The 12795-nt window shown below is 41.2% G+C and overlaps 1 protein-coding gene across 1 annotated transcript in view; it reads left to right on the top strand.

Annotated features, from left to right (window-relative positions):
• Positions 1-12795, top strand: part of GALNT17 (polypeptide N-acetylgalactosaminyltransferase 17) — a gene marked incomplete at both ends in the record, with an annotated part of 478260 nt that overhangs the window by 196583 nt on the left and 268882 nt on the right. The window contains one exon of the mRNA XM_082645128.1: positions 2625-2808. Coding sequence (XP_082501254.1) covers positions 2625-2808 — 184 coding nt within the window. The remainder of the gene's footprint in view (positions 1-2624; positions 2809-12795) is intronic.

Raw genomic sequence — 12795 nt, forward strand, 5'->3', positions numbered from 1 at the left:
ATCATAAGCGGGTTTTTAAAAATAGCTTTATTGAGATTTTTTTCACATGATATCATTCATCCACTGAAAGTGTACAGTTTAGTGGTTTTTAATATACTCACAAAGTTGTACAAACATCACCACACTCTATTTCCAGAACATTTCCATCGCCCAAAAAGACACTCGATACACATTAGCAGTCACTCCCCATTCCCTCCCCAAATACCCACCACCCTAAGCAGATACAGATCTACTTTCTATCTCTATAGATGTGCCTATTCTGTGCATTTCAGGTAAACAGAACCATACAGCATGTGGTCTTTCCTGTCCAGCATTATTTATTCGGCATGTTTTCAAGGTTCACTCATGTTGTATATATCACTACAGACAGTCTCTGACTTACAGTGGTTCGATTTATGATTTCCTTGACTTTATGATGGTACAAAAGTGATAAGCATTCAGTAGAAACCATACTTTGAATTTTGATCTTTTCCTGGGCCAGCAATATGCAGTACGGTACTGTCTTATGATGCTGGGCAGTGACAGCGAGCCACAGCGCGCAGTCAGTCATGTAACATGAAGGTAAACAACCAACACATTTACAACCATCTTGTACCCATGCAACCATTCTGTTTTACACTTTCAGTACAGTATTCAATAAATTTCGTGAGATATTCAACACTCTTTATTATAAAACATGCTTTGTGTTAGAATGAGTTTGCCCAATTGTAGGTAAGTGTTCTGAGCACGTTTAAGGGAGGCTAGGCTAAGCTATGATGTTTGGGAGGTTAGATGTTTTAAATGCATTTTCAACTTATGATATTTTCAACTTCTGATGGGTTTATCGGGATGTTAACTCTTTTGTAAGTTGAGGAAGATCTGTACTTCTTTAAAAAGATAGTTTTTTATTGCCAAATAGTATCACATTGTGTGGGTGTACCACATTTTGTTTTATTCACTTATCAGTTGATAGACACAGCTAATCTGAATAATGCTTCTATGAACATTTGTGTACAAGTTTTCAAGTGGGCATATCTTTTCATTTCTCTAGGGTAAAAACTGGAACTGCTGGATCATATGGTAAAACTACGCTTAGCATTTTGAAGAAATGCCAGACTATTTTCCAAAGTAGCTGCACCATTATGCATTCCCACTAGTAATGTCCTATCGGGAGTGATTTTAAAATCCAACACAGGTGTCTATACTTGACCTGGGACGAGTCCTTACAGATTTTGGAGCACAGCGAAGGTGATGTTATTGGAATGGTTGGTGCACAGTGGTGTGGCATGAGAGATTAAAGACCAGGAAGCAGGTCACTTCCTGTGACCAGGAAGTGTTGGAGTAATCCAGTTCTCAGTTGATGGTTCCTCTGTTGGGCTGGTGGAGGGCAGAAAAGATGTCAGGGTTCCCGAAGAACACCATGGATGGTGGAAATGATTCTCAGGTAGAAAAATGATGTTCACTTGAGACCAATCCTGAGATGGTTGCTGAACCTTTTCTTACTGATTTTATATCACAGAAAACAAATTTTTATTTTCAGAGAAGCAGGAAACGGAATACAGGTCTTGCCATTATGGGGTGGAGGACCATCCTGTGACTGGAGCAGATTTACTGGCCTTTGACTTACTTGAGAATGCCTTCCTGGGAGTTTATGGTCCTCCTAGGCTTTGTGGTCTGCCCTCCACGAAAGCTGAGGATGCTTTTTACATCTCTGGTCCATGGTCTTCCTGCCCGTGGTAGGAAGTGGGGTGTGTGTGTGTGCACACGCCTGATGGTGAACAGGGTCGCTTGAGCATTTGAAATAGCAAAAGAGAATGAGAACCCTTAACAGCAGAAGTTTTCAAGCCGAGAAGTAAAACCTCCCATAACTGTAGGATTTTAAAATTACCCATCAAGCTGTTTATCGTTTAATGGAACAACAGGTATAAAGCTACCACCATCCTGGGAACGTGCAATTGCTCAATGAGGCTTGTTACAGAGGCCTTCTACTCTACTGGGCATGGTTATCACCATTATGGGTTTTTCTTCTCTGTGATTTATTCTCAAACATTTTGTGTTTCCTTTTGCCATTTAAATGAGATTTAAATAAAACCATTAGGTATAGAACGGTGGCAGATGGTTACACACTTTAAACTCATGATAAAATCAATCTGTATATTATTCTCTGTTCAAATGAAGCAAAAACACCTGCAGTCTGGAAGTTCCTTATTACTGCCTTTTCTATGTTGTACGGGGCATCTCCTGGAATATCTAGCCTTGTGGTAATTGATTATGAAGAAAGGAAATCAGGCAGGGATGACAGCCCGAGTTCTGTCCCATTTTGTGTGTCTTTCTTGGTCCACATGTCCCCTGCTTTTGGCAGTCTCTCGCTTTTATAGACCGCCCCTGCCGTCCACCCCATTTCCCAAAAGGAAGGAGAGGCTCTTCACGGGTGACCAGCTTTAACCCCACACCTCACAGTTTCTCTGACCTTCCTCTCAATAGAAATGTGTTCAGGGCATATTCCGATACCAATAAATTGAGAACATAATTTTTTCTGCGACGGGTAATGTTAAAATTTCCACTGAAGCTATATCTGAGCCTGAGTGGCATATCCTGGTATGGTGGTTTTCAAATAATTCTTTTTCTCCCCCTCCTTTTTCTAGGTTTATCTAAATCCCTTGGGCTCATTGAAGGTTATGGTGGGCGGGGCAAAGGGGGCCTTCCTGCTACCCTTTCCCCGGCTGAAGAAGAGAAAGCCAAGGGACCCCATGAGAAGTATGGCTACAATTCCTACCTCAGTGAAAAAATTTCACTGGATCGTTCCATTCCGGATTATCGTCCCACCAAGTAAGTTCTGATTCAGTCATTCAGAGGAACTTGCTTTATCAGATGGTTGGGCGTAGACCCATGTGTGTGACATTTTCTTGTGTTACTTGTAACTAGTGGAGGAGCTTTTATCTCATCTCCTCCATAATCAATAAATAGTACTATTGATTATGAAAATAAATAGAGCTAAATAAGAATTTTTAATTTTTTTTTTTTTTTTTTTTTTTTTGTGGTACGTGGGCCTCTCACTGTTGTGGCCTCTCCCGTTGCGGAGCACAGGCTCCGGACGCGCAGGCTCAGTGGCCATGGCTCATGGGCCCAGTCACTCCGCGGCATGTGGGATCTTCCCGGACTGGGGCACGAACCCATGTCCCCTGCATCAGCAGGTGGACTCTCAACCACTGCGCCACCAGGGAATCTCAAGAATTTTTAATTTTTATAAAATAATACAGAAGCATAGAGAAAGGTCCATGATACAAAAAATGTTTAAGTAAAAATTTAAAAATCAACATGATCTCATTACCTAGAGGTGGTGACTGGTAAGATACTAGTATTTTGTCTTTGAGTCTTTTTTCTATACAGATTATGAGCATATGATGTGCTTCATTTATCCTTTTCTTCATTTATTATTTCATGAGCATTTTCTGATGTTATTAGTTATGATCATTATTTTCATTGTTAGAAATTTAGATTATTTCCAATGTTTCATTATTATAAATAACACTTTGATGGATATCTCCCCACTCAAATCTTTATGTATATTGATTTGATATTTACTTTCTTAATCCACACTTCTAAAGGTGTAATCCTTAGATCACACTGTAGGAATACTTTTGCAGGCTCTAGATACATATAGTGATATTTTCCTCCAGAAAGTTTATAGAAGTTTCTGCTCCTATTGGAATTTTACTAGACCCTTCCCAAACTGGGTACTAGCATTTAAATAATGCTTTTCCCAGCTGGTAGGTGAAAGAGTACATCCTGTGATTGTTTCAACTTACAATTTTTGTTTGAGATTCTTACCTTTGAAACAGTTTGTTTGCGTCTTGGTTGGTTTATGAAAGGTCTTTGTTCTGTGCTCTCAGATTTAAGAATTATTTGTTTTCTCCTTGTGAAAGAGAGAAGAGAGATTGGTGGGAAAATCAAGATGCTGGGGGAAAACATCCTATTTTCTAGGCAGTAGTCCTCCTTGGCTTTTCAAACAGATGCTTCATCTTCTGTTAGATTTGTGGTGTCTCTCTTTCTTTCATTTGCAGTGTGCCCTTGCTTAGAGTAGATTATTCCTTTTTCAAATGGATTTTGTACAAATCAGTTAAGTATCCTGGTTACTGAGAAAAATAGATTCAAGATAAGGAAAATTGTCTTAAATGAATTTAAAATTGCAGCATTAGCTGAGAAAACTGTTAAATCACTCTCTCTGCCTAATAAGCATATATTCATTTTGAATCACTAGGAAAACATACATCACCCCTGTTGGAAGCTATTTTGTGTTCCTGGACTTTTGCTCTCAAAAACATCTGGCTGTTTTCATTTCCTGGTGCTCTCTGATTAGCCTTTCTTATTTGGATGTTGGCAAATAAACAGAGCTGTTATTTTTGTAGTCCTGTGAGAATGAAGATGCTTCCAACGTGGAGCTTAGTGGAAATGGGTCAGTTGAACAATATCAGTGAGCACATATTATGTACCAGATGGTTTTCCCCACACTAGAGGCAGAACAGTGGATAAGATAGTCCTTGCCTACATAGTCTTGTCTAGGTAGGGAGAGAGATGTGCAAGCAGATCAATCCAGCACATTGTGGTCTATGTGGGTATGTCAGGCCAGAGACATACACAGTATGTACAGGGAGGATCTGGGAAGGTTTCCTGCTTGAGATGATGCATAAGCTTAATCCTGAAGGCCCATTAAGGGTTAGAAAATTAAAGAGAGGGGACAGATAAAGACAAGTAGGAAGGGGAATAGCAAGAGCAGAGCTGGGGGTGCAAATAAAAACATGGCACGCCCAGGGAGGAATACACAGCTCTGTAGTGCTCTATAGTGTAGCATGGTGGCTTGAATATACCAGGGGTCCCCAACCCCCGGGCTGCAGACCAGTACTGGTCCATGGCCTGTTAGGAACTGGGCCACACAGCAGGAGATGAGCGGTGGATGAGTGAGTGAAGCTTCATCTGCCACTCCCCATTGCTCGCATTACTGCCTGAACCATCCCCTTCCCCCCGAACCCCGCGCCCATGGAAAAATTGTCTTCCAGGAAACCAGTCCCTGGTGCCAAAAAGTTTGGGGACCGCTGGAATACACCACTTAGATTTCATCCCTCCGGAAACTTTACTAAGATGATAGTAAAGGACTACAGAGGATGACAGCCTATAAGGGACAAAAACAGGTTAGGCTCCCACAGCAGGGAAGAAACACCCATAAAGTTTTGGAAGATGGAAAGAGGATGGATGAATGGTAACTGACATAGCAAACTGGATGAGGCTGAGACCCAACCTTCTACATATGATGGGAAGTGGTGGGAAGGGCAGGAGAATATAGGCCTAGTCACACCTCAGAACCCCAGAGACTCAGGACTTGGAGGTTCTGGGTACCTCTGACGGCTGGGAGGTAGATCTGAATAGAAGGATTATAGCTGCGTCCCCAGATCCTTTCTTCAACTTTACAGAGCCAGACGCTGCCTTTCCCTACCTGGTGGAACATGGGAGGTTTATTCCCTGGAGAAGGTGAACTCTGGGCTTTAGTTCCTAAGATGACAGAGGATAGGGCTGTGTACTAAGTGGGGACACCCTTGGCCTCATTACCTCTTTCACACTCCTGTAGTCCAGATTTGGAAGAATCCACTCTAAGGAAGCCATTCAACCTAAGAGAAATGCCAATAGATCTGATAGGTCCCCCGCATCCCCGAAATGTCTGGGTTCTACTCATTAAACATTAGTAAGGCTCATCCATCTACACAGAGCTCTCTTACTCTAAAATAAGAAAGGAGAACCAGGATCCCTAGACATTTCAGGAGAATCTCTATTATAAAGAGCCTTAGCAACAAGAAGAAGAACAATAGAAAAGGCATTTGGAGGAAACAGACACACTTTAAAACTATAATTAATGTCTTAGTTCATGGAATGTTTTGTTTTATTCACAAAATAAGAATCAAGTGCTATGTTAAAGTGATAATCAGAGAATGAACAAGAGATCTTGGAAGTTAAGAATAAGATAGAAATAAATAGTTCAATGAAAGGTTAGTTAAATAAATTATTGTGGTGATCACTTCAAAATATATACAAATATCGAATTATTATGTTATATACCTGAAACTAATACCGGGTTATATAGCCACCGTGCTGTACAATACATCCTCATGACTTAACCGGAGTTTGTACCTGTTGACTCACTTCATCCATCCGCACCCCCTCCTCACCTCTGGCAACTGTGATCTGTTTTGTCAATGAACTTGGGTTTGTTTTTTAAGAGTCTGCATATAAGTGAGATCTTACAGTATTTGTTTCTCTGACTTCCTTCACTTAGCATAATGCCTTCAAAGTCTATTCATGTCATTGCAATTGGCAAGATTTCATTCTTTTTATTGCTGACTCATATCTATATGTATCACATTCTCTTTATCCATTCATCCATTTGTATACACTTAGTTTGTTTCCATATTGTGCCTATTGTAAGTAATGCTGCAGTAAACATGGGGAGGGTGAATATATCTTTGTGAATTAGTGTTTTTGTTGTTTTTTTCTATAAATACCCAGAAGTGGAATTGCTATATCATATGGTAGTTCTATTTTTAATTTTTTGAGAAACCTCCACATTGATTTCCATAGTGACTGCACCAATTTACATATCTAGCAACAATGCAAAAGGGCTCCCTTTTCTCCACATCCTCGCCAGCACTTGTTTTTTCTAGTCTTTTTGTAAATAGCCATCCTAACAGGTGTGAGGTGATATCTAATTTTTTTTTTTTTTGGCTGCATTGGGTCTTCGTTGCTGCGCACAGGCTTTCTCTAGTTGTGGCGAGCGGGGGCTACTCTTTGTTGCGTTGCGTGGGCTTCTCATTGCGGTGGCTTCTCTTGTTGTGGAGCACACGGGCTCAGTAGTTGCGGCTCACGGGCTCTAGAGTGCAGGCTCAGTAGTTGTAGCGCACGGGCTCAGTTGCTCCACAGCGTGTGGGATCTTCCCGGAGCAGGGCTCGAACCCATGTCCCCTGCATGGGCGGGCGGATTCTTAACCACTGCGCCACCAGGGAAATCCCTCTCATTGTTTTTTATTTACATTTGCCTGATGACTAGTGATGTTAAGCATCTTTTCATGTAGCTGTTGCCCATCTGTATATCTTTTTCGGAAAAGTGTCTATTCAGATCCTCTGCCCATTTTTAAAACAGATTGTATGGGGGTTTTTTGCTGTTGAGTTATATTAATTCTTTATATATTTTAGATATTAATCTCTCATCAGATTGATGATTTGCAAATACTTTCTCCCATTCAGTAGGTCGTCTTTTCATTTTGTTGATGGTTTTCTTTGCTGTGAAGAAACAAATTTAGTCCCCCTCATTTATTTTTGCTTTTGTTGTCTTTGCAAACAAAAAATCTTTTCACCATTCTTTCAGAAAGTTTGGAACTGAATTAGTGATGGGCACACACACACTCACACACACGCACATACACACACACACACAAAGCTTGTGAAAAAGGAAAGCAATTATTAGCACAGAAGAAACCCAAAAGTTCCTCAAGAAAGGAATTGCAATTCTATATATTCTGTGGCTGAGCTGTGAACAATATAATCATATAAATATTGAATAGGTATTAAACCACAAATTATGGTATAACTCTGTTGGAAGAAAGAAGAGGCAAAATGTGTATGTGAGGTGTGGGTAGTATAAGAAAATTAAACCTTTATGGTCAGAAACAGAAAATCAATTGAAAATATCTAGAATTTAAACATCAGGAATTGCAGCATAATGATTGTTACTTAGAAACATTGAGAGTACAGAAATGGGATAAGACTGTATATATTTTGTTTTAATAAAATAGAAGTTTAATTACGCCATAAATGTAAATCTACACCAAAAAATTAAGTGCAAGGTAGAAGGGTGAAAGTATAATAGAAGAAAGAGTTGGAGAACTGGGTTGAATGATGTAACCACCTCTGCCTTTTTAGATTTTTTTGGCAGCTATATGGAGGATGAATTTGAAGGTGAAATTAAAGATGAACTTGAGAGCTTGCCCACAGGTCATACATGGTAACCAGAGGTAGCGTTATAAATTCTGGGCTCCACAGCCAAAGTTACCAAATCAACCTTGGTTAGTTGCAAATTCATCCCTGCCACCAAAGAAGGGCAAGGGCCTTGCCTGTAGAAGCTGCTCCTCTGATATTTGAGCCCAGGGGATAGGAAGGGAGGTAGCTGTCTGGGGCCAGAGCACTTTCTTTCCGCCCCGTGCAGCCCAAACCCAGGAGGAATTATCCCCCCACGGGCAAGATCTTGCTTGTGACACTGCCCAAAAGCTCTCTCGAGTTTAGAGAACTGAAATTGGCTAATTTCATTGCAATTTTATACAGAACCTCAAGTTGCTTTAATTCTTATTGGTTTCTTATTACACTACTCTTGACAGAGTTGTTTCTCTTATAAATATGAATGAATTTGGGGGTAACAGTGGGATTAACCATTTGTTGGTCACATTTCATGCAAATGGATTCCAAAATGTTTTCTGTTTTATTTTAATTCTGTGATTTTCTTTTCTTCCCCTGAACAGATATTTTAAATTTGTATGAACCCGCAACTGTCAATCTTTCCATCTTCATTTCTTCACTGCTTTAAAGCAGAGAAAGAGTACTTATAAATATTCTACTGTGTTTTGTGTTCCTTTTCCACGACTCTATGTTTCACTCCTCCATCCATCCAGAGCTTATTTTGGAATATGGTACAAGATATGTATCTTTTGTTTCAAATGTCTGTCCTTTTTTTTTTTTTCAAAGCAGCTTTTTCAAAATGATTTTGGAAATAACACTTCTCTTTCTCTTATTTGGAGCTGTTAAATGGAATACATTTTGTACTTTTTATACATAAATGGGCTTATTTTCTAGGCTCTGTGCTATTTCTTTGGTCTGTTTTTTTTTTTTTCATTTTCTTCTCTTTCCTTTCTTTTTCTTTTTTTTTTTTTTAAATCATGGAAAATGATTTTTGAGTGAAGTCCCCAGTCTGCCAGACACTGTGCTAAAGACATGGTGAGGCACAAGGCATATCTTGGCCCCCTAAGAAATCAAAGCAAGTCGGGGAGGCAGGTGGGGCTTTGCAATCTTTTGACTTGTTTTCAGAGGACCTTAGAAACTAAGATTAGGGGATGTGCACTTCTGGGAGAGTCAGAGGCAGCACACAGGTGACCTTGATCTTAATGGTGAAGACAGAACATTGGAGAGAGTGAACAGCATGTGCAAGAGGACTGGGAAAGTTCTTGGATTTCAGGGCTGGGAGAACAGCACAGAAACTTTGGGTTGAGTCATAGGATCTCCAGAGTGAATCTTGGAAGAAGAGGTTGGAGGGAAATGGGGAGGCAGGTTGTAAAGCACCTTATGTGCCGCCACTGTGTTAGGTGAGGATGTTCGTCGTTGTCATTGGATGCCAGTGAAGGACTTGAGTCAAGATTGTATTTTTGTGGTAATTTCTTAAAAAAAATAATGTTTAACTGTGACAAGAATGTGGAGAAAGGTTAGAGGCGTTGGAGGCTGGGAGTAGGATGGCTAAATAAAATCTCTTCTTTTCCCACTCAGCACCTGTTGAGCGCCAACCATTTGCTAGGCATTGCTTAACAGAAGAGAAAGACTTGATAATACAGTGAGTGTTTTATAATTATCCTATTCCTTTCACGGAAGTGATTTCTCTGTAAAAAACCAAGGACTGCGCAGGGATGGAGTGGAAGGGCTCGATTTCAAGAAAAGCATTCTAAGAATCAGTGAGATGAGTCATTTAATTGGATATGGGGGAATTGGGTGCAATCAGAAGTTTCTAGCTTGGTAGACAGAGTGGAAGTGATTTCATTACCCGGGAGAGAGAAACCTGCAGAGAGGTTCATCTTTTGCAGGGAGGTGGGGGCAAGGGGGTAGCAATGCTGCTTGTCCAGGGTTCCCCATAGTTATGGCTTTCTTGAGGGAACCATGAGATTAGTCTGTCTGACTTTATTCATTATTTGACTATGTGTGTGCCAGCGAGGAGGTGATGTTTGCAGACACAAGAAGCCAGACAAGGCTTTATTAACCGCCACTCCTTTCCCTTGCCAGGATATCCCATTCTATATCATGTTGTGGCATATTAATTATCTGCCTGCCCACTTATCTCATAATATGGGGGGGGCCACCTAGCAGCACAGAAATCTGTCTGAGCTTGTTAAAGCCACAGCTGAGATCCCTGCATACATTTTATGGCTTGCTTTCTCTTCCCAGACCATGTAGGTAATTTGTGGGCAGTTTCTAATGCTTAGTTATCTTCAGTTTCTCCTTTGGCCTCCTGCTTATAAATCCAGATGTCAGGTTTCTTTGGAATTCATTTTGCTTCACTCACAAAGACTCCTCTTTTCTTTATTGCCACCAATTCTAAGTTGCTGTAGTCCAACAATGTCTGCTTTGGACACATATGGTGTGAGATGTCTGTGGACCATCTTCACGTCACATCTAGCGGACAATTGTATATTTGGGTCTGGAGGTCAGGAATCATGTCTGGCCCGACTGCAGAGATTTGCAATCATCCAAGTCCAGTGGGTATTTTGAGTCTGTGTGTATGTGAGTTATGGTGTTATCATTTAGTGGAATGCATCTACTCATTGGTCAAGACCCAACTCAAGTTTTCCATCCCATGTGAAAAGGACACATTTGATAATTATAGCTGTGACTGGCCTTTTTTTTTTTTTCTGAGTCATTCTTTTGATGATGGGTATCCTGCGTCTTACAGGCTGGTCTTCAACTAGAGTGAAAGCACCTTAAAGAAGGTCAGGAATCCTATTTTAAACTTTCTCTTTTACAGATGTGGGCACAGAGGGTAACCATCCAACAAATCCTTGTTGGTTGAAATAATAAGTAGTTGCCTAATTAGGAATGTCTTTGAACCACTAACCACAATAATTATTCCCTTTTATTGACTGCCTTTTATGTTTTTGTCACTGTGCTGCATGTTTTATTGATCTCTTTTAAATTTAACCACTCTCCGAAGTAGCTGTGACCGTCTTTGTTTTATAAATGAGGGAAGGGGCATTTGGAGGGGTGAACCAACCTGCCTGAGGTCACACAGTCAGGCAGTGAGGGAACCCAGATTCCAACCCAGCTGCGTGGGTGTCTTTGAGGCCTGTGCACATACCCACACACATAGTTGCCTCTGCCTACCCGTCTATATCTGTGGGATGGAACTTTCTACTCCATGCTGGTATCATTAGAAGGCAAAAAAATTTTGAGTTTTAGAGACGGGACAGTTCCTTTGGGAAAGTGAGTGTATGTGCATGCATGCACGCCTATGTGTTTGTGTACATGCATATGCAAGTGTTCTTGTGTGTGCATGCATGTTTGTGTACTTGTGTGTGTTTACTTCCTACGTTTTCTTCTCTTGTTCCCTTTTACCCCTTCCAACTCTATGAAAATTCCACTACCAAAGGGGCAGTATCCTAAATTTGATTAACCCTTGCCTATTAAGACCTAGTATATAGTGTAATATAGTTGAAATCCTCTTTAAAAGATACAGTATTTTGCGGGGTGGGTAAAACTCAGTAAAAATAAATACTGTAATATTATTAGGTTCAGGAAATGTCTTACGATGTAGTTGATTTCACCTAGAGGCATAACCAGGGAGAACTTCTTTGCTTAGGGCTGGTCCTCACCTGGCTGGGGGGTGGGAGAGTGATGGGAAATCCACATGGGGTCGGGGGTGGGGTGCCCTCTCTTTCAATATGTGAGGGTGATAATTCCTGAAGTATTTGTAGGTGAATGTTCATCCGACTTTCATGGGTTCCCTAGGTATGAAAAGCATGTCTGGGTCACTTAAAAGCCTTAATAAGAGAATTTTTCATGGAGGTCAAGTGCACAGACTTGGAAATATGACTGAGTTATAATCCCAGCTTTGCCTCTTACAAACTCTGTGACCTTGGGCAAGTTATTTAACCTTTCTGTGCCTCAGTTTCCTCATATGTGAAATGGTGATATCGACTTTATAGAATCGTTGTGAAGAGTAAAACTCCATGTGACCTGCAGAGACTAATATACCAGGCATTACTCTGAGACCTTCTCATGAATTAATGATATCTGGTCAATAAATGTTAGCTGTGATTATTTTATTTTATTTTATTTTTTTGTGGTACACGGGCCCCTCACTGCTGTGGCCTCTCCCATTGCGGAGCACAGGCTTCGGACGCGCAGGCTCAGCAGCCATGGCTCACGGGCCCAGCCACTCCGCGGCACGTGGGATCTTCCCGCACCAGGGCACGAACCCGTGTCCCCTGCATCGGCAGGCGGACTCTCAACCACTGCGCCACCAGGGAAGCCCGTGTGATTATTTTTTAAAAGCTCCTTTACCGTATATACCCCTTATCCTTAAAATACCGTGCAAGATTTAATGACAGAATCTTCAGGAAAGTATCTACCCGAATGAAATGTGGGTACAACTGTGTGCCTCGCTCCAATATGGAAAACTCAAGTCTAAGGCAATGGGCATTCCCTTGTCCCCAGGTCAGCACAGAATTCCAGGGGGCCGGCCTGAGACAGACACCAGGCTGTGGTGAGCGCCTGGGAAGGAACGTTCGCTTCCTAAGGCTCTTCCAGGACAGATCAGGAGGCTCACCTTTGGGATTCACCACAGCTTCCATATTGAGGAGGTCCAGCCGGGTGTCCTGCGGGCACAGGAGACTTTGTAAAGGCTGGTGGGATGGGACAGTTGCCCCCTGCTTCTATTCTGCTGTAATCCATAGCCGTCAGACCAAAAACACAGTGTAATGTGTGTTCTTACTTTTTCACAAATTGAAATGATTATTTTTCCCAC

The sequence above is a fragment of the Mesoplodon mirus genome (genome assembly GCF_964341445.2).
Source record: "Mesoplodon mirus genome assembly, chromosome: 15".
NCBI lineage: Eukaryota > Metazoa > Chordata > Mammalia > Artiodactyla > Ziphiidae > Mesoplodon > Mesoplodon mirus.